Genomic DNA, 23,682 nt, shown 5'->3' with positions numbered 1-23,682 from the left:
CCCCAAGCCGTTGGCAAGGTGAGCCATTTCTCCAACTTTGTGAAAAAAAGTTGGCTTATGTAACATCTTAACAAGGAGCGACCGGGGCCGTTCTCTTTCTCTCCCTCCCTCCTCAGCAGTAATGCCTTTTGGGCGTAGGTGTTGAGACTCGGATTGTGCCCACGGCTGGAACGGGTTCCATGACAACGTCTCGAAGCCGTTACGGAAAAGAAACATCAGGCCGATGAAGAATTGGTTTTTATATGCCGACTTTCTCTACCACTTAAGGGAGACTCAAACCGGCTTACAATCGCCTTCCCTTCCCCTCCCCACAACAGACACCCTGCGAGGTAGGTGGGACTGAGAGAGTGTGACTATCCCAAGGTCACCCGGCTGGCTTCATGTGGAGGAGGGGAAACAAATCCCGTTCACCAGATTAGCCTCCGCCGCTCATGTGGAGGAGTGGGGAATCAAACCCGGCTCTCCAGATCAGACTCCGCTGCTCCAAACCACTGCTCTTAACCACTACACCATGTTGGCTCTATGCACCCATCGCTCTCGCTCCGAGGCTCGAACTGCAGCCCCCTCCCCAATTACCCGACTGCGCTCCACGGAAACTACCGAACCATCTTCAGGGCTAGCAGGTCGACGCCCTCAGCAGGCAAAGGGGCTCGGTGCCCAGCAGTCACAGCTATGGGCTGGAATGTCAGCCCTGTTTTAAGTGAATTTGCTGTCTGCCAGCATTTGCCACCACAGGTAAGGGAGAGAACAAGGGTCTCCAACCTTTTTAAGCCAGGGGTCCTATGTGGTCAGAAGCACGTGCTATCAGTGCGTTCGCATTAACTTTACGAACTGGAAGAGAACTTGAAGAACAAGAGAAGCCTTTTCCAAATGCTCGGTGAAAAAAGCTTAGATTTATAGACGAACAAGAAGAAGAAGAGGAGGAGGAGTTGGTTTTTATATGCCGACTTCCTCTACCACTTAAGGCAAAATCAAATCGGCTTTCAATCACCTTCCTTTCCCCTCCCACAACAGACACCCTGTGAGATAGGTGGGGCTGAGAGAGCTCTAAGAGAGCTGTGACTAACCCAAGGTCACCCAGCTGGCTTCACGTGTAGGAGTGGGGAAACACATCCAGTTCACCAGATTAGCCTCCGCCGCTCATGTAGAGGAGTGGGGAATCGAACCCGGTTCTCCAGATCAGAGTCCACCGCTCCAAACCACTGCTCTTAACCACTACACCACGCTGACTCTTCTAAAGCCAATTCCGAGCAGAGCCACAGGGAGTTCGGCCCGCCCTATTTCCAGGATTAAATGCAAGGCTTGGTATTTTTTGGAAACTCACCGGATTGGCTCAGGCTGGAGGAAGCAGTTAAGAGACTTGACGAGGATGGTTTCAGAGAAAGGAGGGCTCCCCGGTTTCCTCTCTATATCAATGTGGGCAGTGTTACATAAAGCATGCACCCCTGAGTCCGTCCGGCTGGAGACTACGAATTTGATTGGAGTGACGGGTAGGAGCTTCTCTGCTGCTTTCTGAAAAACCAACACCAGGCAATAACTTGGACAGGAAATGGAGGCAAAAGGGGATGCTTAATTATCGGGCAATTATTAGAAGTGGGGTTCTTTGTGACGAAAACGAGGATTTGAAGCCAGGTCCCCTCACCCCTAACAATCTATACTTTATGTTGAAATTAAATCAAAAGAGTTTCCGTCTAGACATTAGGAAGAATTTTTTAACAGGCAGAGCGGTTCCTCCGTGGAACAGGCTTCCTCAGGAAATGGTGAGCTCTCCTTCCCTGGAGGTTTTTAAGCAGAGGCTAGATGGCCATCTGTCAGCAATGCTGATTCTGTGACCTTAGGCAGATCATGAGAGGGAGGGCATCTTGGCCATCTTCTCGGCATGGAGTAGGGGTCACTGGAGTGTGCGTGGGAGAGGTAGTTGTGAAATTCCTGCATTGTGCAGGGGGTTGGACTAGATGACCCTGGTGATCCCTTCCAACTCTATGATTCTATGACCCACATGATTCAGCTTTTCTCTAGACCAACAGTAGCTACTTAGGGAGCGGGGACGGCACTGAGAGATGTGCCAAAGTGGGGAATGTCAGTAGACAGAGGATTATAAAGTGAATTTTCGTAGGTTATTCTCAGGAGTCGTCAGAGAATGCAGGTCGGACCCTCTGCAGGGTCGGGGAGCGATCCTGCCCAGGGACAGATCCTGCTTTGTCGGAGCCAAGCATCCAGACTGCGTCCTGCTCAGGGGCAACGAGCTGGCTTTTGGCACGAACAGCCCGACACATTAACGGCCCATGGTTTATAGGCCCTGACGGGAAAGGGGTATAAAAACAGAGCCAAGATCCCATCAATTATTAAAACCGCAGAGGTCGGACTCGCAAAGCCCCAAGCAGAGAAGTCATCCTGTGTCCCTAGCCCCTGGAGGAAGGCGGATCTCTAAATTTGGCTGCTGCATTTCTGTCTTTTTTTTTCTGGCTGCGGAAGCTGCAGCGGTGTCGACGAAGCAGCAATCGACCTCTCACAGGGATGCCTCTAGGAAGCCCACAAACAAGACGACTGCAGCAGCACCATCCTACCTGTGTTCCAAAGCACCTAAGATAATAGGCCTGCTCCTCTGATCCTGGAGAGAATATAGGTATGCATCATGACTAGTATCCATTTTGACTAGTAGCCATGGATAGCTCTCTCCTCCAAGAACACTCCCCTCTTAAAGCCTTCCAAGTTGGCAGCTATCACCACATCCTGGGGCAGGGAGTTCCACAGTTTAACTATGCATTGTGTGAAGAAATACTTCCTTTTATCTGTTTTGAATCTCCCACCCTCCAGCTTCAGCAGATGACCCCGCATTATCTAGAAAACTGTGGGCCGCTTCCCCCGGCAGCACCGCTGGAGAAGCAGAGAAGAACAGGTTGAGGGGTGGGGAGGAGGGCCGCAGTCTCGGCGGCTGCATCGGCACCCGTTCCCCGTGCCTCTGCGGGAGCAGCCCTGAGCGTAAACGACGACCTTGCACACTCACAGAGAAAGGCTCTCTCTTCTGGCCCAGGCCTGGGAATGCAACGGGCGTCCTCTTCGGCTGTACGCATGTGGTTCCACTTAGCAAACAACAACCCCCCCCCCCATTTATTACCCTTACGCAGAGAGGAGGAGACAGAAATCAAGCCGTTTCTGAGTAGGTTTTGGCAGGCCGTCTCCGCTAGACGAGGCCGAGGCTCTGGTTTGACGAACGGAAAGCCTGGGGAGGGGGAGAGGGCATTGCGGGGGCATTAAAAGCAAATTGAAATGGAGTTTGAGGTAAAAGAAGAAGAAGAGTTGGTTTTTATATGCCGACTTTCTCTACCACTTAAGGGAGACTCAAACCGGCTTACAATCACCTTCCCTTCCCCTCCCCACAACAGTCACCCTGTGAGGTAGGTGGGGCTGAGAGAGCTCTAAGAGAACTGTGACTTGCTCAAGGTCACCCAGTTGGCTTCGCCTGTAGGAGTGGGGAAACAAAATCCAGTTCACCAGATTAGCCTCCGCCGCTCATGTGGAGGAGTGGGGGAATCCAACCCGGTTCTCCAGATCAGACTCCACCGCTCCAAACCACCGCTCTTAACCACTACGCCATGCTGGCTGCGAGAGCTGGGGAAATTCAAGACGCAGCTGGATCCTTGCGCTCCGGACCATCTGGGCTTGAACGATGCCAAGGACACCCGGTCCAGCCCGCAGGGCTATTGAGACGTCTTCACTCAGAATCCGCCTGCCTTCAGTGCCCGCTCCAGTTTTTTTTGGGGGGTGGGGGCAGGCAAGGTGCCTACTTGTTTGGTCCCTCTGGGCCCATTCCCCCCTGGCGCTCAAAGGGTGAGGTGACCAGCGGTTGCCGCCTCTTCTCCTTGTTCCTGTTCCAGCGTGGTGTAGTGGTTTGGAGCGGTGGACTCTGATCTAGAGAACCGGGTTTGATTCCCCACTCTTCCACATGAGCGGTGGAGGCTAATCTGGTGAACTGGATTTGTTTCCCCACTCCTATGCACGAAGCCAGCTGGGTGACCTTGGGCTAGTCACACTCTCTCAGCCCCACCCACCTCACAGGGTGTCTGTCATGGGGAGGGGAAGGTGATTGTAAGCCAGTTTGAGTCTTCCTTAAGTGGTAGAGAAAGTCGGCATATAAAAACCAACTCTTGTTCTTCTTCTGCTTCTTGTCACTCGCTCAAAGACCCCAGCTGCTGCAGGCCCAAACGGATCCAGGAGTTGGCAGCAGAATAGGGTGTGGGCCTGGGGAGTCGCCCTGCAATGCCCTCCTTTTAAATGAAACTACAGTGTCAACTAGTGGAATTCTGCGCCAATACTTTGCCCTTTTGCCGAATTGCACACATAGAATCATAGAGTTGGGAGGGGCCGTAGAGGCCATCTAGTCCAACCCCCTGCTTAATGCAGGATCAGCCTAGCGCATCCCTGACAAGTGCTTGTCCAGCCTCTGCTTAAAGACTGCCAGTGAGGGGGAGCTCACCACCTCCCCAGGTAGCTGATTCCACTGTCGAACAACTCTGGCTGTAAACAAGTTTCCCTAATGTCCAGCCGGTACCTCTCCGCCTGCAATTTAAACCCATTATTGCGAGTCCTACCCTCTGCTGCCCTCCTCTGTGACATGCCTCCACACATACAAATGTTTCCAGCAGCAATGCAACTGAAAGCACCTTGCATACTGTGGGGACGCAAATGCTAAGCATGTTCGCAAATGACCTCTCGTGTCCTCTCCTGTGCCCTTCTGATGCCCTCCGAGCACGTCCCCTCCCTCACGCACATCTGTTGCCTTTATTTCCCTCCCCGACCCCCAATCCGTAATCTGCTAATATTGCTTACGCCGAGTTAAGAAGCAATACATTATTTATTCATCAGTAATCGTTTGTGTCTCGGCTCTGGCGACAGCAGTGCCCCGTAATTCCAATTAATGGCGTGCTGCACCAAAGGGAAGGGAAGGAAAGAGGTAGAGTCAAGAGGGCTTTTGGTCGGCTTCAAACACACCGCGACTTACCCCAGGAGTGTCATTCTGGAACAGACAAGTGGTTCAACTAGTCCAACACTACATGGTCAAACGTTGCCGGAAAAGATGCCCATAAACAAGGTATGGAGGTGACTTATGAACATAAGAATGTAAAAAAGGCCATGCTGGATCAGACCAAGGCCCATCAAGTCCATCAGTCTGTTCACACAGTGACCAACCAGGGGCCTCAAGGAAGCCCACAAACAAGATAACTGCATTAGCATCCTGCCTGTGCTCCACAGCACATAATATAAAGGCATGCTCCAAGTTGGCAGCCATCACCACATCCTGGGGCAGAGAGTTCCACAATTTAACCATGTGTTGTGTGAAGAAATACTTCCTTTTATCAGTTTTGAATCTCTCACCAGCTTCAGATGACCCCGCATTCTGGAATTATGGGAGAGGGAGAAAAGCTTCTCCCTGTCCACTCTCTCCATACCATGCATAATTTTATGGACTTTTCCCTTCTTGCTCTGGGTGTGCATGTGCAAGCTGTTGTAGCACGTCCATGTTAAGGCCTGGTTCATGCATCTAGGTGAACGGGGGAGCCCTGACCGGGAAAAATGGACTGCATCGCTTTAGAGAGCTGGTGGCAGAGTCCAGCTTGGTACACACATGGAAAAGGGAGTCTCGCTCACCATAGGTGACCCCACAAATTGCGGCTTGCAAACCTGCATAAAAGGACCACCTAACCTTGCCTTTAAATGAAATAAACATGAGACACACATGCAAAGAGTACCACCGGACAACTTCCTTTTATGTTGAGGGAAGCGCGGCGAAGAAACACATCCCGTCCTTGCAAGTCTCCAAGAAGGCTTTCCAAGTCAGCAAGAAGCCTCTCCGCGTCCACCGTTTTTACTTTGGAGAGACGAACCCAGGCTGTCCTATTCCAATCCCTTTGCTGTTTACTTGCGCATGGGGTGAAAAAGATTCTTGGACCTGACACAAACATTCGCGGGCCAAGAAAAAAAGAGAGGCATTTGTATAGAAAAGAATTGTTCTGGGAAACACCCATTGTGGGGAGAAAACACCCAACAATAATAAAAAAAACAATGGGACACAGAAATGGCGAAGGAAAAGGGTTTTCGAACAAAAGCCACAGCGCTCAAACTATGGGGTGAAACTCAGCCGAGCTGAAAGAGGGCCCCCTTTTTTCCTGGGACTGTCGAAGGCTACAGGGACATCTCCCTGATAAATATTCTGAGTAATGCCCATATCTGTCAGGGTCTACCACTGTCCATTGGAGGGAGACTCCATGAGGAAAGGAGAGCCCCCGATGGTCCTTGTTACACCTCAGGTTCCTTGCCCACCTCTTTATACTCTCCCCAGGATCTTCAGGAGAATACCCCCTGCCCATCTCTGCCAGAACCGTTTCCCATCCAACAGGCAGAGTCTCTGACAGATCAGGAGCTCCCCACGTGGTCTCTGTTGTTACCAGGCTGCTCCACGGTCACCCACAGGAGCAAAGGAAGGGTAAAAAGGTAAAGGTAAAGGTCCCCTGTGCAAGCACCGGGTTATTCCTGACCCATTCACATCCCGACGTTTCCTAGGCAGACTGTGTTTACGGGGTGGTTTGCCAGTGCCTTCCCCAGTCATCTTCCCTTTACCCCCAGAAAGCTGGGTACTCATTTTACCAACCTCGGAAGGATGGAAGGCTGCGTCAACCTTGAGCTGGCTACCTGAAACCGACTTCCGTCGGGATTGAACTCAGGTCGTGAGCAGAGCTTGGACTGCAGTACTGCAGCTTACCACTCTGTGCCACGGGGCTCCTATAAAGGAAGAGTACCGGGGCTGAAACCAGGACCAGGTGGAGGAGACGGCATCGGCAACTCCTGCCAAAATACAGGCAAGGAAGTGAGGGTGCTCCCAGGATTCCCTACGGCAGCTCACGCGACAGCTGCTGGTGGAATCCAAGAAACATCCCCACGGTTCAGAAAGCGCCGCCCCATCCCCGAACCTTGGCAGACTTGGCAAAGGGGTAGGCGTGATGTTGAGAGGGAGTACTAATTGGGATGGAAAATGTCTCCCCGTCGATCTAGGAGCTGGCCGAGAGCGAGACAAACATCTCTCTTTTGGAGTCTAAAGACGAGATGCGTTGCCAGTTTTGATCCAGGAACCCTGCACCGCTGTTACCAAAAGACTGAGAAACTCCTCACCGAAGACTGAACTCATGTCCCAGTTTGCAACTAGAAAAAAAGAAAAGAAAATCCAGCATCTAATATTCAAACTCAATCTCCCTCTGCTCTCTGCTTTTGCATACCAGGACCTTGGCGATTATAGAAATGTGAAGACCTCCGAAAGAAAGGGGAAGGGGAGACGCTCAAAGGGCTGAACGATTTCTGGCAAGCTTCACGCGAGTTCTTAGTAATGCTCCTCCAAGGCATCCCAGGTGGTTCTAATCAAGGGTCCCCTGATTCAGCTCCCCTAACATCAACGGAGCCTCAAGAAAGTCGGGTGCGGCCTGCCACTGCGAGGGATCGAGCCAACGATACAGCAAGTACACTGAACAACTTCCTCTCGTCGGTCTCGGAACTCCGGTCACCTGCTCTGGGGAGACCCTCATGCACTGCCTCTGGGGTGACGTATATAGGATATTTGCCCTACAAGTGCCTTTCTCCAAAACACTCAATGATCCATACACTGTAAGAGCGTAAGACGACCCCTGCTGGATCAACCCAATGATTTAGTAGGCCAACTTGTTTGCCACTATGGCCAATCAGATGCCATGCCCCCAAAAGTCCTACAAGCAGGAGCATGGAGACCCTGCTACTGCCCCACAGCAACTGAAGGGGACGTGGCTCAGTGGTAGATCACTGGCTTTGCATGCATAAGGCGCTAGGTTCAATCCCCAGGATTAGGGACTAGGCAAGTAGGTGATGTGAAAGACCTCTGCCTGAAACCCTGGAGAGCTGCTGCCAGTCTTAGTAGACAATACTGACCTTTATGGACCAAGGGTCCGATTCAGGAGAAGGCAGCTTCATGTGTTCATAGGATAACAGAGATTCTACTTAGCCTTTGCAGGCAATAGTTGTCAAAGGAACCTATCCTCCAAAAATGCATCAAATACCCTTTTCCTAAGCACATGAGAGGGCTGCCGATTCCACCAAGAGTATTTGTTCTTACAGAAACCTGAACCCAATGCTGTTAAAAATTAACAAATTATGACACTACAAAAAATAATTTCATTGTTTCACAGTACAGGAGCAGCTGACAGATTTGTTTTTACAAATCAGCACATGTCTCAAACCGTGAACATCAAGGATAGTTTAATATTAATGCCGTAAACAGATTCAACCCACCCTTGGCAGGTCAAAACGACCATACCTTTGTTTTTACCAGTCCAACCTAATTTAATGTATTTTGTTTAAAACTAGTTGACCGGCAGGGAGAGAACAAGTTTTTCTAACTGACCCACAAATGTATATACACAAAAAGGGCAGGCCATTTTGTTCCTAGTTGCTTGACATTAACCAGGAATCGCACAACCGGAGGCTGCTGCCTAGTCTCTTGCTAGGGGAGGGACCGTGGCTCAGTGGTAGAGCATCTGCTTGGTATGCAGAAGCTCCCAGGTTCAATCCCCGGCATCTCCAGTTAAAGGGACTAGGCAAGGAGGTGATGTGAAAGACCTCTGCCCGAGACCCTGGAGAGAGAGTAGACAGTACTGGGAGGTCTCCAGCCATCACCTGGAGGTTGGCAACCCTACTCGGGACAGAAGGGCAGAGAGACATCTGAAATCGGCCTCTGTGATTGGGAGGCAGTATGAAGCCTCTAGGTTGGCTTCTTTTCTTGCTTGGTTCACAGGGCACAGCCTTATGCCCGTTTCACTTGGCAGCTGACCTCAACTGAGCTTTGGTGACAGAATACACCTTCCAGGTTTGGAACCTTATATGCCCACCAGTGGGCACGTCCAGCCGTGACTTGTACCACGGCAGAAATGGGTTGCTCAATCCGAGGGCCCCACATGAAGCTGCCTTATACTGAATCAGACCATCCTCCCGTCAATGCCTTTAATGTCTACTCTGACGGGCAGCGGCTCTCCAGGGTCTCGGCCCGGGTCAATCAGCACAGCTGGGATACTGTTAAAGGAGGCAGAATGGGAGACCCAGCTGGGCTGGGTAGAGGAATCGAATCCTGACCAGCCCTCGGTGAAATTTCAAGGAGGGCTGGGCAGCAGAACTTCCCAGTTGACGGCAACCAACTTGGGGCCGCCGGGAGAAAAACCACCGTTTTAGATTCTCTACCTCCAGAACCAAAACTGTCCTACGCTGGTCTGGACTACAGCCTGGAACACACGGGGAGGGGAGGTCATTCGGGGGGTGCCGCCCCCGCCTTCTTGCCTTAAGTTGTGACCACCCGGCTCCCAGGGATGGCAGCTCAACGTGAGTCATCCCCTTTAGAAAAGCAACGGGATTACACCACCTTCCATCAGGCCGGCAGCCTTTGTCAGCTCCAGTTGGGAACTTTGCCACGGAGGCTCTGAAAAGCAGAATTGTGTGTCTCCTAAAAAAGGAGTCCCTGGCTAGGCCTCCACACCATATGCCCCTGGAAAGTCAGTTTGTATTTTCAGGGCTCCCATCTCTCTGAAATACGCTTGCTTGCACTCCTGCAGTGCTACCGGGACCTGCCTGGCTGCTCCAGGGACAGATCTGGAGGGAAGAAACAGAGGAAAGCTAAATCCTCCAGCTGACGCTTGGCTTGGATCTCGTCGAGAGTGGTCGACCGGCGACCGCGCTATACCGCTGCAGGTACGATTGCCAAAGATAGGACTTTTTGTGGGACTTTGATTCATAGGCACTTAACACACACACACACGAAATCCGCACTGCTTCGACAAATGAGAGGACAGGCCGTCTGCTCCAGTATTAGCCAACCTCCAGTTGAGCCTGGGAATCTCCTGGGATTACAACCGACCGCCGCTCTACACAGATCAGTTCCCTCCCCAAACTCCGCTGTCCCCCAGATCTCCAGGAATTTCCAGGCCTGGAGTTAGCAACCGTATTCAGGTTAAATTGCTGTGTTGGCACTTTGCGATAAATAAGTGGGTTTTGGATTGCAGTTTGGGCACTCGGTCTCTAAAAGGTTCGCCATCCCTGTTCTAGTGTTTCCGGTTCACCACTGTTTGCAGGGACAAAGCCTTTGTGAGAAGGGACGTGCTTGTTTTCCTCCACGGAGGGATGGCATAGGAAGCAGTGTTCTGTTGTGTGACTTCTGCCCTCCAAAGCCTAAAGTGATACAGTCCTGACCGTGCTTGGTTGGCCTCTAGGGGTCAGTTGGTCAATCTCTCCGAGAGAAAGAGAGGAGGAGAAGGAGGAGAAGAAGGGTTGGTTTTTTATATGCCGACTTTCTCTACCACTTAAGAAAGAATCAAACCAGCTTACAATCACCTTCTCTTCCCCTCCCCACAACAGACACCCTGTGAGGTGGGTGGGGCTGACAGAGTGTGACTACCCCCAAGGTCACCCAGTTGGCTTCATGTGGAGGAGTGGAGAAACCAACCCGGTTCACCAGATTAGCCTCCGCCGCTCATGTGGAGGAGTGGGGAATCGAACCCGGTTCTCCAGATCAGAATCCACCGCTACCAAACCACCACTCTTAACCACTACACCACGCATACCTGTTCTCCCAGCATTGCTGCTCTTCCAAACTCCAAACAACTTTCACCATTTACCACCTCTCTCCGCGTGTGTCTTGTGACCCTCCCCTACAGACACATCAGGCGGTCCCACCCCACACCCTGAGACCCACAGTCGAAGCACATACCTCCATGTAGTTCTGCACCCCGAGCACCGCCTGGTCAGGGGGGACTGCTTTCACGCCACTGAAAACGAAACAAAGAAAAAACGTTGTCTGAAAACAACAGCCACGCTGGTCTATACACATGCTGAACACGAAATCCGCACTGCTTCGACAAATGAGAGGACAGGCCGTCTGCTCCAGTATTCAGTTTCCAGCAGAGGACAGCCGAAGACCTCTAGGGAGTTCCTGCAGAGGGCATGAAGATGGTGGCTTTCTCCTTCTTATACCCGACATGCTATTCACAGGTACACAGTCTCTGTCCATGGAGGTTCTGTTTTGCTATCATAGATAACAGTTCTCCCTTCCCTGAGGGGAGCAGCTGTATGTGTGCACAAACACGCACACAAAATAAACATTTTAAGAGATAATTTTTTTAAACAGAGCATCCTTAAGGGTTGGTCCAGCTAACCAACTTGCCCCCAACCTCAGCCTAGTGTCCATAAAAGGTAGTCCTCTGTGCAAGCACCGGGTCATTACTGACCCATGGGGTGATGTCACATCCCGATGTTTACTAGGTAGACTTTGTTTACAGGTTGGTTTGCCAGGGCCTTCCCCAGTCATCTCCCCTTTACCCCCAACAAACCGGGTACTCATTTTACCGACCTCGGAAGGATGGAAGGCTGATTCAATCTCGAGTCGGCTACCTGAAACCGACTTCTGTTGGGATCGAACAGGTCGTGAGCAGAGCTTTTGACTACAGGACTGCAGCTTACCACTCTGTGCCACAAGGCTCCTAGTGTTCATGTGTACCAATCTTTAAAAATGTAATTTCCCCCCCACAGTCCTCGAGATAGCTTAAAAATTCATCAAAAATATAACAAATCTGTAAAACATACAGAGCCGGTAGACAAATATTTCAGCACCTTCTGCCCGGTTCCCAAGTTGGCTATTGGGCCAGTGAGTAAAACTGCACTGCCCTCCAAACCAGGATGCCACATTTACATCCATTAGCCAGGTATTATCTTGTTCACAGCCTCACAACAACCTTGCAGGGCAGACCAGCACTAACAATCCCATATTCTAGCTGAGAGAGCTGAGTTCCAGAGAACGGGACTTGCCTAAGACCACCGAAGTCCCCACAATTGGCATCAGGGACTTCTGAATTCCCAGCTAAGCCCCTATAATGCTCCCGCTCTCGTCAAGTCGCAGAGACATATGCGACCAAGAACCAGCCAAACTAGAGCCAATTAATTTTTTTTTTCAAAGTCCCTTGGGGGGGGAAAACTCATTTAGGAATGAACCGGCACGCTTTGAGCGGAATAATTTCCCTCTTATTAATAAAAGAACGTGGTGTGGTTAAACCCGAAAGAAAATATTTAAGCAGCAGGTGCAGACAGGAGCGTCTTAGGCAGATTAACAGCAGATGTCATTTGCATATTTAATTCCCATTATCTCCCTTCTTGCCTCTCCTCCGTCGCTGTCTGGGTCAAGTCTCGTTTTGGCCAAGAAAAAAGGGAGAATGGAGCAGAAGAGAACGGCCCGGCCTCAGATTCCGCGGCACCAAAGAGCATTCAAACTCTCCTCCACCTTGCCCTTTGAAGGAATATGTGTTTTTTTCCTTCAGATCTGCCAACGTTGGTTCTGTTTCCCCGTGCCAAGTCCCAGGCACAAAAGGAGAGGGAAACTGCTAACATAAAGCACTTCGAAAATGTGCTCAACCCTGCTAAACAGCGCAAAGAGATAAAACCGCTACCAACTCTGCACATAACACATGAAGCGTCCTTCTACTGAATCAGACCATTGAGCAATCAAGCTCAGTACTGTCTACTCAGACTGGCAGCTGCTATCCAGGGACTCAGGGAGAGGTCTTTCACATCACCTACTGCCCGGTCCTTTCTTTTTAACTGGAGATGCCAGGGACTGAACCTACAATTTGGGTTTGTTTCCCTCGCTGCTGTCCATTTTACAAAACTCTAAAGATCTCCCGGAGACTGAACGGCAGTCACTCTCCACCACCACCACCCAGCCCCAATTCTCCTTATTAGGGAAGGCTTTAGACCAGTGGTTCCCAAACGTTTTGGGCCACCCACCCCCTTGGTTCCACACCTTCAACCCCAGTGCCCCCCCACCCTATCCTATAAAAAGCATGATGCACTAAGCCCTGACCTGGATGGCCCAGGCTAGCCTGATCTCATCAGATCTCAGAAGCTAAGCAGGGTCAGCCCTGGTTAGTATTTGGATGGGAGACCACCAAGGAATATGGGGGTTGCTGTGCAGAGGAAGGCACTGGCAAACCACCTCTGTTAGTCTCTTGCCATGAAAACCCCAAAAGGGGTCGCCATAAGTTGGCTGTGACTTGACGGCACTTTACACACACACATGACGCACTAAAGATGTGTGTGAAGTGCCGTCAAGTCGCTTCCGACTCATGGTGACCCTATGAATGAAAGTCCTCCAAAATGTCCTATCTTTGACAGCCTTGCTCAGGTCTTGCAAATTGAGGGCCGTGGCTTCCTTTATTGAGTCAATCCATCTCTTGTTGGGTCTTCCTTTTTTCCTGCTGCCCTCAAGAAGATAATAACAATAAAATTTCGAAACAGTAACAATTAACAGTAACAATTATTCAAAATCAAACTGAAACTTTTTAGTTGAAATGTATTCAACAAAACAGATGAACTTGATCCAGTGGTACCAGCTCTTCAAAGTCTGGGGGAAATAATTCTGATAGTTTCCCCCAAATTTGCCAGCATGGTGCCACAGCTTGATCTTGTAAATGAGTGAACAACACAGTGGAAGGGGCCCGCCTCTAGGGACCCCCTGCTGCCCCCTTGCCTCTTAATGCCCCCCTAGGTAATCCCACCGCCCCCCTGGGGGTGGTACTGCCCACTTTGGGAACTACTGCTTTAGACCAGACCAGACCTACCTATATTTAGTCCCAATGTACTGGAAGAATATTAAATAACGTGTCGTCGGAGAAGCCATCGAGGGGGCAACTTCGGCAGCGATCCCAAGAAAATCGCACAGTGATCTTCACCTTCATTAAAGCTAAAGGGATATGGAGGATATGGAAGAGTCTCCCTGGACTCTTCCACACTTGCTGCCGTGCAAAACTGACCCCCTGCGTCCCTTGCACTGAAAACTGCTAGCTGGAATCAAATGCACTGGTCATGCTCAACGCATGCATGCATGCATGCATGCATATGCTCCAGCACCCATCTCCCTGTGTTTGAATTCCTGGCCTACTTTTTTTTTAAAGGCCCCCAAACGACTAGCCGCTTCTTGCCTTTCCTTACTGAAATTAGAGCGACTTCAAAGCGCTCCTGCTATTGCAACTGGGCTTTGCATCGTTCTCTCCCTGCTCTGCGGGATCGAAATCCGGATTCTTTCCCTCCCCAGCCGGGTTTGCAATGATTTCTCCCCCCCCCCCCCACACACACACGCCTTTTCTTTGCTATTTTCAGGCACTTCCAGGACAGCAAAACGGCTGCAATGAAAGAAATAGGGCGTTTGCACGTGCGCCTAAGACGGTCGCCGTCGCGTTCTGATGACAACTCTCGTCCGCGCATGGAGACACGGCGAGCTGCGGGAGGGGCCGAGACGCAACCTCGGAGCTCGGCAGGGACCTGGGGGAAACTCTCAACCCGGAGCAAAAGCGTCCGCTCCCTTTTGTACGAAATATTACAATCCGCGTTTGGTATCTTCAGGAAAAAAATCATTTATATGCATGATGGATTTTTAAAAGAATATTTAAAAATTGGCTGTCTTGGGTCGAGTACTTTTGAAGATGTCCAGAATTAGTTAGTTTGTTTGTTTGTCTCTTTCTTTCTTTTTCTTGCCTGCCTTTTTGGCTGCCTTCCATCCATCCATAATTCCTTCCTTCCTTCCATCTTTTTTTCTTCCCTTCCCTTCCCTTCCCTTCCCTTCCCTTCCCATCCCATCCATCCATCCATCCATCCATCCATCCATCCATCCATCCATCCATCCATCCTTCTTTCTTTCTTTCTTTCTTTCTTTCTTTCTTTCTTTCTTTCTTTCTTTCTTTCCTTCCATCCATCCATCTTTCCTTCCTTCCTTCCATCTTTCTTCCCTCCCTCCCTTCCTTTCTTTCTTTCTTCCTTTCTTTCTTCCTTCCTTTCTTTCTTTCTTTCTTTCTTTCTTTCTTTCTTTCTTTCTTTCTTTCTTTCTTTCTTTCTTTCTTTCTTGCCTTCCATCCATCCATCCATCTTTCCTTCCTTCCTTCCATCTTTCTTCCCTCCCTCTCTCCCTCCCTTTCTTTCTTTCTTTCTTTCTTTCTTTCTTTCTTTCTTTCTTTCTTTCTTTCTTTCTTTCTTTCTTTCTTTCTTTCTTTCTTCTTCTCTCTCTCTCTCTCTCTCTCTCTCTCTCCTCTCTCTCTCTATTTTATTTTTGTTAATAATTTAAAAAATCAGAAAAAAATAAACATAGAACAACAACATAATACAGTTTCGTCAAAAAAAGAAAACAATATACATATAATATAATAAACAATAAATTGTAAGATCCTTTCTTTCAACAAGAGGAAAGGTTTTGGGCTTTTCATTTTGTTTTCGTTCTTTGTTGTTGATGGGCAAAACAAAGCACCCCTGTTAGCCTCGTGTCTTGGAAACCCCACCAGGGGTCACCATAAGTCAGATGTGACTTGATGGCACTTTTTACACACTTCACGCACATACACGGGCAATGCACCCCTGAGCATGTGCGAAGGTAAGCATATATATATAAAACAACAGTTAAAAACTGGGTGGGAAGGAGAAGATCGCCAAGGGAATCCTAGATGAATCATCTGTGGCATCTTAAGTGCTTCAGACTCCAGACAGCTGCCAGCAGCCAGAAGACACAGCAGTGCGCACAGAATGGACCATTGGTCTGACTTGCAGTAAGTAGGGTTGCCAGCTCCAGGTGGGGAAATACCTGGAGAATTTGGGGGTGGAGCCTGAGGAGGGTTGGGTTTGGGGAGGGGAGGGACTTTGATGGGTACAATGCCATAGAGTCCACCTTCCAAAGCGCCCATTTTCTCCAGGGCCATTGATCTCTGTCGCTTGGAGATAAGTTGTAATAGCTAGAGAACTCCAGCCACTACCTGGAGGTTTTGGAAATCAGCACAGGAGCGTATGAATATTACAAAGTGCAAATATTTATATTAATCGCTACAACATATAACAGAGTCGCAACTATACACTAACTGAAACTAACAACCTAAACAATCTATCCTACTATATACAATGTATATTACAACAATCTGGCTGGAACAAACCAGATTGAAAATTCAGTGTATAGGTTTAGTCCTTAGGTCTTTTTCAATCATCACAGGGAAGTTCTTGGTTCCTCTTCAAGCTTTGAAATAGTATTCCTAACATTACCATGAGATGATGCCAAAAACTGAAGAGGGGATACGGCCGTTTCGAATTCTTTGGCTTTAAATTTCTTCATCAGTCCCTCAAAAATCAATCATCATGTAATATCTCCAGCTTACATATTGCATGTTTGCTATAAATTCAAGTGGGATAAATTTCAGCCAGTTCTCACGTAGGGTAACTTATGTCCAGGTACATGCACAGTGGTGTCTTTTTTCTTTCCACTACCTGGAGGTTGGCAACCCTAAGCCAGCTCTCGCCGCCCCAAATGCTGGTATTTAGAAAGACACTGCCTTGGTGCATGGATGCTCCATTGTTTACTAGTGTTTGACAGAGCCTTCCTCCTCCACGAATTTGTTTAGCGGCAGATTTCCGGGTGGCAGCAGAATGAACAGGAGCACAATGTGCTACCAACGCGGCCCAGTGGCTCTTTGGGGTGCACGCATGCACAATCTGGTGCGTTCATGCTTCAGAATTACTCCGCTGAAATCTTTCTTAGGCTTTGCGTCCTCCAGTTCTGGCAACAGGCCAAGCTCGTGAACTGCTCGGGCCTGCTTACATCGTTCTTGTTATATTTTACGGTGTTTTTATAGGGTTTTTTTTTTTTTTTTTTTTACAGTTTTATATTGCAAAGTTGCTTTGAGAACTCATTCTAGTGGAAATGCAACTAATACATTTGGGGAATTAAAAAGGAGCATGCTGAAATATATAGGCACCGGCAGGGCACTGGGTATGCTGCAATTCCGGCAGAGCAGAGAAAACTCTCAGATCGTGATGTTGGCTTCCTACAACTCCCAGCTTAAAATTTCTAGCTCTTATGACTGCAAAGAGAGCGCCCGTGCTCTGCTTGCACATGAGTGGTTAAGGGGAGATATTATAGAGGCCTGTAAAATTATGCATGGTATGGAGAGAGTGGAAAGGGAGATGCTTTTCTCCCTCTCTCATAATACCAGAACGCGGGGGTCATCTGCTGAAGCTGGAGGGTGAGAGATTCGAAACAGATAGAAGGAAGTATTTCTTCACACAACGCATGGTTAAACTGTGGAACTCCCTGCCCCAGGATGTGGTGATGGCTGCCAACTTGGAAGGCTTGAAGAGGGGAGTGGACATGTTCATGGAGGAGAGGGCTATCCATGGCTACTAGTCAAAATGGATACTAGTCATAATGCATAGGGCAAACGTTCCCAAACTGTGCTGCGTGGAGCCCTTGTTGCTCCGTGAAGCATCTCCTAGTGTTCCGAGAAGAGGTTGGAAAGAAAAATGCTACTGTCTTTCGGTTTAGTATGTAGGTGTGAGGTGAAAATTAGTGCTCCATGACTAATTTCTCTCCTGAAAAGAAGAGGAGTTAGTTTTTATATCCTGACTTTCTCTGCCACTTAAGGAAGAATCAAACCGGCTTACAATCTCCTTCCCTTCCTTTCCCCACAACAGACACCCTGTGAGGTAGGCGGGGTTGAGAGAGCTCTAGGAGAGCTGTGACTAGCCCAAGGTCACCCAGCAAGCTTCATGTGTAGGAGCGGGGAAACAAATCCAGTTCACCAGATTAGCCTCTGCCGCTCATGTGGAGGAGTGGGGAATCAAACCTGGTTCTCTGGGTTAGGGTCCGCCTGTTAACTGTTAACCACCACACCACGCTGGCTCTCATGTGCCTTGAGCACTCGGCTAATTCAATATTTTATCATTGAAAAGACAAATGTCCAAGTGTGCCGGTAAGCCCTAAAGAAATCTCAGAAGCCGGAAGGGTGGCTTGATATGACTTCTGCAGCCTGGACTGGAAAGATGAACACCTTACTCGTCTTCGCTAGCGAAATCCAGAATTGACTGTGCAAAATTACAGAAAAAGCAAACAGGCTGAGTCTGTGCAAGCTGCAGAATTGAGCTTTCCTGGACTCCGAGTTTGAACTGATAGCTCAAAGGAGCCTCCATTCTCAGAGGTAGTCTATCTCTGAATACCAGACACTGGGGGACAAACAACAGAAGGGGACCGTTGCCCGTATGGCTGGCTTGCGAGCTTCTGACTGGCTCCGTTGGGAAGAGGATGCTGGACTTGTTGGGCTTTTGACAGCTCTTCTTATGAGTCACTTTGGTGCAGAGTAGATGCGTCTCTGTTATAGGTTGCATTTTACTCCGGTAGTCTGGATAGGCTCCATCATCAACCAAAAGGGAGACTGCAGCCAAGAAATCAGAAGGAGATTGAGACTGGGAAGGACAGCCATGAAGGAGCTAGAAAAGATTCTGAAGTGTAAGGATGTGTCACTGGCAACCAAGATCAAGCTAATTCATGCCATTGTATTCCCTATTGTTATGTATGGGTGTGTGAAAGCTGGACATTGAAGAAAGCTGATAGGAAGAAAGTAGAATCCTTTGAAAAGTGGTGTTGGAGGAGAGTGTTACAGATACCGTGGACTGCCAAAAAAACAAATCAGTGGGTTCTAGATCAAATCAAGTCTGAACTGACCCTAGAAGGTAAAATGACTAAACGGAGGCTATCGTATTTTGGTCACATTATGAGAAGACAAGAGTCACTGGAAAAGACTGTCATGCTAGGAAAAGTGGAGGGCAGCAGGAAAAGAGGAAGACCCAACAAGAGATGGATGGACTCGATAAAGGAAGCCACAGCCCTCAATTTGCAAGGCTGTTAAAGATAGGACGTTTTGGAGGTCATGGATTCATAGGGTCGCCATGAGTCGGAAGTGCCTTGACGGCACTTAACACACACAGTCCAGATAGGCCGGTATCGAAGCAGCCAGAACCGGAGTCCTTTCCAATTAAAACTGGACAAGAAATCTTGTTTTGTGGAAGCAGTCAAGGCTGATTCCCCCCCCCCCAGTGTGTGTGCTATAGGCATCTGTTAAGATCTATACGTCCCCCCAAATGTTCCAGCAGATCAACACTGAAACAGATGTGCCGGCTGTAACTTGCCAGAGGACTTACGCAGTCTGTTCTTTGAATCACTCACGCTGGGGAGAAAACATTCCCACAGCTTCTGCTGACTGATCAGGATTAAACACGCGCGTGCGCACACATGCGCGAGCTGTCTATTGCTCTTTAATGGCCACAGCAGATTAATTTAATCGGATCCTGCCTATGAGCCGCGCCATTCACAGAGTCCCGGAGTTCAGGGACGGAGGCGCCCTAATTGTATTGTCTGTGCCACTGTAGCATCACTGCCAAAAGTTAAGGCTTCCAGTTTAGCTCCCGGTGCCCATTGAACACATGAAGCTGCCTTCTACTGAATCAGACCCTTGGTCCATCAAAGTCAGTATCGTCTACTCAGACCGACAGAGGCTCTCCAGAGTCTCAGGCAGAGGTCTTTCCCATCACCTACTTGCCTAGTCCCTATAAGTGGAGATGCTGGGGATTGAGCCTGGGACCTTCTGCATGCCAAGCAGATACTCTACCACAGAGCCACCGCCCCTCTCCATGGCTCTCCAGGGTCTCAGGCAGGGGTCTTTCACATCACCTACTTGCCTAGTCCCTTTAACTGGAGATGCTGGGGATGGAACCTGGGACCTTCTGCATGCCAAGCAGATGCTCTACCACTGAGCCACGGCCCCTCCCATTGATGCTACTGATCCCCAAACTTCTGACAATGTGACTTTAAAAACAACATTAAAACGGGAACATACTTCACGCTTACACAGCCACAAAAAGGGCTTTTGCATATGCAGAAGTGAAGATTTTCAAAGGAGTCTGCCCACTGGGTTTCTGTCTGAGTCGATGTTCTGTGCGGCCGTGTGATTGGAAGGAAACGAGCCCAAAGCCTGCAGAAAGGTAACAGGCCAGCTGAGCGCAGCAATTCTAGTCTGCCTCTGCAGAAATGTAGTATGCTTTTTTTTAAAAAGGGAATTTATATGCAGCCTTTCTTGGAGGGGTCGTGGCTCAGTGGTAGAGCATCTGATTGGCATGCAGAAGGTCCCAGGCTCAACCCCCGACATCTCCAGCTAAAGGGACTAGGCAGGTAGGGGATGTGAAAGACCTCCGCCTGAGATCCTGGAGAGCCATGGAGAGGGGCTGTGGCTCAGTTTGTAGAGCTGTATCTGCTTGGCATGCAGAAGGTCCCAGGTTCAATCCCTGGCATCTCCAGTTAAAAGGGACTAGGCAGGTAGGTGATGTGAAAGACCTCTGCCTGAGACCCTGGAGAGCCGCTGCCGGTCTGAGTAGACAATACTGACTTCGATAGACCAAGGGTCTGATTCAGTACAAGGCAGCTTAATGTGTTCATGTGTACATATATCCACCAAGGAGACTGTCCAGTTGGGGCATCTTTTTGCCCTTGGTACTTTTGGAAACCAGCTTTGCCCCCAAACCCACCCGATCCAATTCAGTCTGCAACGCCTCTTCAGACTCTTCAGACCGGGGACTCATCTGGCACGCCCTGAAACCTGTTTTTTTTCTCGCCTCACCTCCCTCCTTTTTGCACCGACGAAGAATTCTGCTGTGCTCCGAAGTTTTCTACGCTGTGAAAATGTGGGTGGCTCCCACCAATGAGGCTGCGTGCGGCTGTGGCTTCTGAAAACTTACAGAGGACTGTCATTCAGCCAACCCCACCTCACAGGGTTGTTGTGAAGACCAAAGGGGTGGGGAAGTGGGGTTGCCAGCTCTGGATTGGGAAATTCCTGGAGATTTGGGGATGGAGCCTGGGAGGGAACCTCAGCAGGGTATAATATATTCTTAATCACCCTCCAATTCAGCAATTCTCTCCAGGGGAACTGATCTCTGTTATCTGGAGGTCAGTTGTAATTCCAAGAGATCTCTGGGCCTAGGGTTCCCAACTGCCAGGTAGTAGCAGAAGATCTCCTGCTAATTCAACTGATCTCCAGCCGATAGAGATCAGATCACCAGGAGAAAAATGGCTGCTTTGGCAATTGAACTCTATGGCACTGAAGTCCCTCCCCTCCACAAACCCTGCCCTTTTCAGGCTCTGCCCCAAAAATCTCCCACCGGTTGCAAAGAGGGACCTGGCAACCCTATCTGGGCCCCACCTACAGGTTGGCAACTCTAAACCAGGGCTAGAAAAGACTGTCACGCATAAGGTTCAGACCACCAAAAGCTTAATGGGTTCCCTTTCTCTTATGCGTGATGGTCTTTTCGACATCTTGGCAACAATTTACAATACGTGCTTATTTGCTGCAGTTGCTTCAGTATTGTTTTCTGAGCTGAAGAAGCCTTCCAAAACGTGGACGCAAGACTAGCCACACGGTCTCTTTATCACCTCTCTACCTCCGACCCGACTTGGGTCTACCGGAACACTGTCTTGGACTTTAAGTTTACCCGATACTCCCAGGCAGGATTTCTCCCGACACTCCCAGGCTGGACATTTTGGAACCGAGCTTTGCATACTGATAAGTGGATATTTCCATATTATAGTTTCATGTTTCTAATTATAATTCTAATTATAATTTTGCTTGATGTTTGATTCGGTTTATTACGTTGATATTTTTTTTTGTATCACTTGTGTGTATGGCATGATGTTAATGCCTGTATAAATCACATGCTTTCATTTTATCCATCGGTTTGTATTATTGAGCCCCCGTGCTGCCAATTTCCTGAAATTATTTAACTCTGGCACAGGTGTTTTCACTTATTGTACCCACCTAGAGTTTGGCAAACCTAAATCAGGGTTAGATTTGGTCCTCACCTCGCTCAACCTAGAGGGTGACAACCCTACGTGGGAGAACAGGAAACAACAAGGAAGGGCCGGGATTTATTTTTTCCAAGGCCCTTTACGCATGGGAGGTTTTTGCCTTGGATTTGCCCCTCTCTAGATGCACATTCCCCCCCTCCCATTCCAAATTCTCAAAACTCTGCAATGGGGGCTTATTGTTGAGTTTGGAGAATGTGGATTTGGGGGGGGGGGAATGTGCACCTGTGTGTGTGTGTGTTAAGTGCCGTCAAGTCGTTTCCAACTCACGGCAACCCTATGAATCCATGTCCTCCAAAGCGTCCTATCCTTAACAGCCTTGCTCAGATCTTGCAAATTGAGGGCTGTGGATTCCTTTATAGAGTCCATCCATCTCTTGTTGGGTCTTCCTCTTTTCCTGCTGCCTTCAACTTTTCCTAGCATGATTGTCTTTCCTAGCGACTCTTGTCTTGTCATAATATGCCCAAAGTACCATGGACTCAGTTTAGTCATTTTAGCTTCTAGGGTCAGTTCAGGCTTGATTTGATCCAAAACCCACTGATTTGTTCTTTTGGCGGCCCAGGGTATCCGTCATCTCTCCTCCAGCGCCACATCTCAAAGGAGTCCAGTTTCTCTTGCACCTGTGTGTGTGTGTTAAGTGTTGTCAAGTCGCTTCCGACTCATGGCGACCCTATGAATGAAAGTCCTCCAAAATGTCCTATCTTTGACAGCCTTGCTCAGATCTTGAAGGCTGTGGCTTCCTTTATTGAGTCTATCCATCTCTTGTTGGGTCTTACTCTTTTCCTGCTGCCGTCAACTTTTCCTAGCATGACTGTCTTTTCCAGTGACTCTTGTCATCTCATGACCAAAATACGACGGCCTCAGTTTAGTCATTTTAGCTTCTAGGGTCAGTTCAGGCTTGATTTGAGCTAAAACCCACTGATTTGGTTTTTTGGCATTCCCAGTATCTGTAACACTCTCCTCCAATGCCACGTTTCAAAGGAATCTATTTTCTTCCTCTCAGCTTTCTCCACTGTCCAGCTTTCACACCCATACATAGTAATAGGGAATACGACGGCATGGATTAATCTAGTTTTGGTGGCCTTTGACACATCCTTCCACTTCAAAATTGAGGGCCCCAAAGAGGCATTCCGCCCCCGCCGGCCCCTGCCCGGCCCTGGGTTCGAGAGCGGGCCTCCCCCTCCGAATAAAATAATAATAATAATAATAATAATAATAATAATAATAATAATAATAAATAAATAAACCTCCCAGGAGTCAAGGGCCCCCAAGAGGCATTCCGCCCCCGCCGGCCCCTGCCCGGCCCTGGGTTCGAGAGCGGGCCTCCCCTCCGCCGCCCCCCTCCGGCCGCGCGGGGCGTTGCAGGCAGGCGTGCGGGCGGGCGGGCGAAGGCCGGGGCGCGCGGAGTTGGCCGACGCTCCCCGGCGCGCCTGACAGCGGCGGCAGCAGCAGCAGCAGCAGCAGCAGCATCAGCAGCTGCGGCCAGCCCAGCTCCGCCGCCGGCTCGCCCTGCCCGGCCCTGCCCGGCCCTGCCCAGCCCGGCCCTGCCAGCCCAGGGAGGGAGGCCGAGCCGGGCCGGCTGCGCTCCGCCGGGGCGTGGAGAGGCAGGAGCCGGGAGATGCGCCTGGGCGGCCGCTGAGCGCCCAGCCTGCGCCAAGATGACGGTGGAATTCGAGGAGTGCATCAAGGACTCGCCCCGGTTCCGGTAAGGGGACCCCCACCCCACCCCACCCCACCCCGCAAGCCCAGCCTCTCCCCCCTCCTGGGTCCCCAACGCCTTGGGGGATCGCGGCTCCCCCCACCCCACCCCGCCACCAGCGCCACCCGGAGGGACCCGCGATCCCCTCTCTCTCTGCGCCCCCCCAGCCCAGCGTCCGCCTCCTCCCCCCTTTCCCCGGATCTCCAACGCCTTGGGGGAT

At 49.8% G+C, this 23,682-nt stretch overlaps 3 protein-coding genes across 3 annotated transcripts in view; 2 read left to right on the top strand and 1 right to left on the bottom strand.

Annotated features, from left to right (window-relative positions):
• PUSL1 (pseudouridine synthase like 1) overlaps window positions 1-13,729 on the bottom strand; it is a 35,188-nt gene extending 21,459 nt beyond the window's left edge. Inside the window, exons 1-3 of the mRNA XM_056865514.1 lie at window positions 13,671-13,729; window positions 10,772-10,910; window positions 1,325-1,512 (exon numbers count right to left, since the gene is read on the bottom strand). Of these exons, the coding sequence (XP_056721492.1) occupies window positions 1,325-1,512; window positions 10,772-10,910; window positions 13,671-13,729 (386 nt within the window). The remainder of the gene's footprint in view (window positions 1-1,324; window positions 1,513-10,771; window positions 10,911-13,670) is intronic.
• Window positions 1-23,682, top strand: part of INTS11 (integrator complex subunit 11) — a 130,497-nt gene that overhangs the window by 43,113 nt on the left and 63,702 nt on the right. The gene's annotated exons all lie outside the window — the stretch shown is intronic.
• The window catches only part of ACAP3 (ArfGAP with coiled-coil, ankyrin repeat and PH domains 3), a 121,004-nt gene continuing 120,704 nt past the window's right edge, over window positions 23,383-23,682 (top strand). Inside the window, exon 1 of the mRNA XM_056864841.1 lies at window positions 23,383-23,468. Coding sequence (XP_056720819.1) covers window positions 23,422-23,468 — 47 coding nt within the window. The 5' untranslated portion in view covers window positions 23,383-23,421. The remainder of the gene's footprint in view (window positions 23,469-23,682) is intronic.

Source organism: Euleptes europaea, chromosome 19, assembly GCF_029931775.1.
Source record: "Euleptes europaea isolate rEulEur1 chromosome 19, rEulEur1.hap1, whole genome shotgun sequence".
In the NCBI taxonomy this organism is placed as follows: Eukaryota; Metazoa; Chordata; class Lepidosauria; order Squamata; family Sphaerodactylidae; genus Euleptes; species Euleptes europaea.
Note: the sequence above shows the minus strand (reverse complement) of the source record. Positions and strands in the feature narration are given on the sequence as shown.